Source organism: Montipora capricornis, chromosome 11 (assembly GCF_036669925.1).
Source record: "Montipora capricornis isolate CH-2021 chromosome 11, ASM3666992v2, whole genome shotgun sequence".
NCBI classification, from domain to species: Eukaryota; Metazoa; Cnidaria; class Anthozoa; order Scleractinia; family Acroporidae; genus Montipora; species Montipora capricornis.
The window spans coordinates 39283426-39285925 of record NC_090893.1 but is presented as its reverse complement, the minus strand read 5'-3'; the positions used below and the strand labels follow the sequence as shown (position 1 = coordinate 39285925).

At 41.0% G+C, this 2500-nt stretch overlaps 1 protein-coding gene across 8 annotated transcripts in view; it reads right to left on the bottom strand.

Annotated features, from left to right (window-relative positions):
• The window catches only part of LOC138024251 (uncharacterized), a 16441-nt gene that overhangs the window by 299 nt on the left and 13642 nt on the right, over positions 1 to 2500 (bottom strand). For all 8 annotated transcript variants that reach the window (XM_068871400.1, XM_068871399.1, XM_068871397.1 and 5 more), the window contains one exon: positions 1 to 1268. This exon is cut by the window's left edge and continues 299 nt beyond it. In XM_068871400.1, coding sequence (XP_068727501.1) covers positions 486 to 1268 — 783 coding nt within the window. In that variant the 3' untranslated portion in view covers positions 1 to 485. The remainder of the gene's footprint in view (positions 1269 to 2500) is intronic.

The window sequence follows — 2500 nt, the reverse complement described above, 5'->3', positions numbered from 1 at the left end:
GACATATTGGCTTCGAATTTTCAGGCACTGATGTCATAAACTTCAATCCTAACTGCGGGAATTCAAATTGTTACTTGAAACTTTACACAGTGCAACACTTCCAAATGAACGAACAAGCTCTTTCTTGTCACCGAAAGGCGAAGGTTCATTTAGTAGACACGTTTCACTGTATTTACGACACTCTGCAAAGGCTAATTAACTACAAACCAAGCGACACCATTCAGAAATCAGTTAGACTCCCACCACTATGACAGCTATTAGGTATTACCAATGCTAAACACGGTTTACAGCATGTCCTAAAAGCTAGCAGAAATATTTCCCAGTCCCTGAAATGCATAACAGAGAGTGATGATCTTTCCAAGATATATAACTTGAAAAAAGAGAAATCTTGATCTCATTTCATTTGTATTCAGTTGTATTTATGTGCTAATCGAGCGTTAATAGAACGCAAGATCTACTAAAGAAACAGTGATGAGACGGGCTGCTTAAGGGCACGGAAGAGATCCTTTCTTCGTCCCAAAATCGACCCCGTTCCACATTAATTCTCCTGGGGTCCATTGTGGATTTTGCACACAGGGTCTGAGGTCAAATTGAACCGCTTTAGACAAGTCAAGTACAAAAGGCTTATCACATGTTTGTGAAACTTCAGTTAAAACTGTGACTTTCTTCGCGTTGTCGTTAGCGTACTTCGAAAATCTCAGCATCATTTCTGGCGAGCCTCCATGAATGCCCATGAAGGAATCGCATGCATTGGTCAAGTTTTCAAACATCTTAACTTTCCTCGCTCGTGGAGCATGGTGAAGCCTTCGATCGTCAAAATAAATTAAATTATCGCTTTTATTAAAGACACTGTGAATCCAACCTCCAACTTGCAGGCCAGCGTGTGGGTGACAAAGGATTTGCTGAGGGTCTTGAGACAGTAAACGGGTAACAACATCATGACTAAAAAGCGTCCAGGCCTCGTCCATGCGAATGAGATTGGTTACACAATGATACCACCCCCAAGTTAACATCTTGGTAGGCCTGTAACGCAACTCAGTTTTGAGCCTCTCAAGGCACACGAAATAGTCATCGTCAAGGTGAAGGAAATACGTGAAATTATACTTGGCCGCAGCCCACATCATTTGGTAGAGATATCGAAGACCAAAATTTCGGCCGCCAGCAATCGGTTGATATTCGATATCTTTGTAAGCGTGTTTTTCATTGGCAAGTATTGCCTTATCCTCTCTGGTGAGTTGAAGGCCGTCAGTGAAAAACTTGCACACCACCTAAACAAAGATATGGATTCCGTAAAAAAGGGAAAGTTCGTTTGAAAGCAAAGTGTCAGTACTGGCCACAATTGCGAGGTAACATGTTCTGATTAATTGAAATAACGAAGTTTTTTCTCATTTAGTTTGTGTTTATCATTATATTATAAATAACTCAATTGTAAGGCAAGAGGCATACATCATCGACATAAGGTGTTGAAGCTCTTTTGCACTTCCTGCACGTTATGCTTCTTAATTTCGGCGCTTTGTTGCAGGTGTAAACGATGTTGATGTTGCGTGCCTCTATCATAGCTTTAGCAGCCAACATAACGAGACATTTGGAACACAATACAATGAACGAAACAACTATCTTGCCATTATGTCAACCGACATTATATCGCGTTTTTTAAAATCTTCCAAAGTTCCTCGAATAATAAACCTCCCCTTAAAGCTCTTTTGATAAAAATAAAACAACATTGAAAGTAATCATAAGTAAGATTATTATATACTCAACAAAATATCTTGTTTCTGATTGGCCAATGGCGAATGCATAAATAGGTTATAGAGTGCAATACGGAACTTGCTATGGAAACACCGGGGAGAGCGCCAAATTTGAACACCAAATAAGGACCATAAGCCGGAGGTCCCGTCTCTCAACCCTTCAATGTCTATAATCCTGTGGGACGTAAAAGAACCCACACACTTGTCGCTAAGAGCAGGGCACGTAGTTCCCGGTGTTGTGGTCTGTCTTCTGTTGAGTATCATGATTGGGAGGGTAAAAAAGGGGCCACAGCAATTGGCGCAAGCTGCTGTGGCGCTCTGCCAGCTTGACTGCGAAAGTCTGTAAATCAATTAAATTAAAAACAATAGCTGACAGTCGGTTTGCTTTGTCAAGCCAAAACATCGTTGAGCAACTTAAAGAAAATGCGAAAAACACAAACACGTTGAAAGGTACACAGACCTGGTTGAAATGTCTAGCAAACATGGGCGACTGAAAGAAAACTAAACCCAAAACTGGGAGAATACGAGTACGAACAACTCGATAAAATGTTACAAATCTCCTACACAGAAATACGTACATAAGACGGGTTTGAGTACGAACCTGAGAGTTTAAAATCCATGCTGGCAGCCCTCGACCGCTATTTAAAAGAGAACGACTACAAGTACTCTATTATACGAGACAGAGAGTTTCACCAGTCGAAGTTGGTACTTGAAGGAAAGTGAAGTGTCTCCGTCAACAAGGGAAAGGCAAG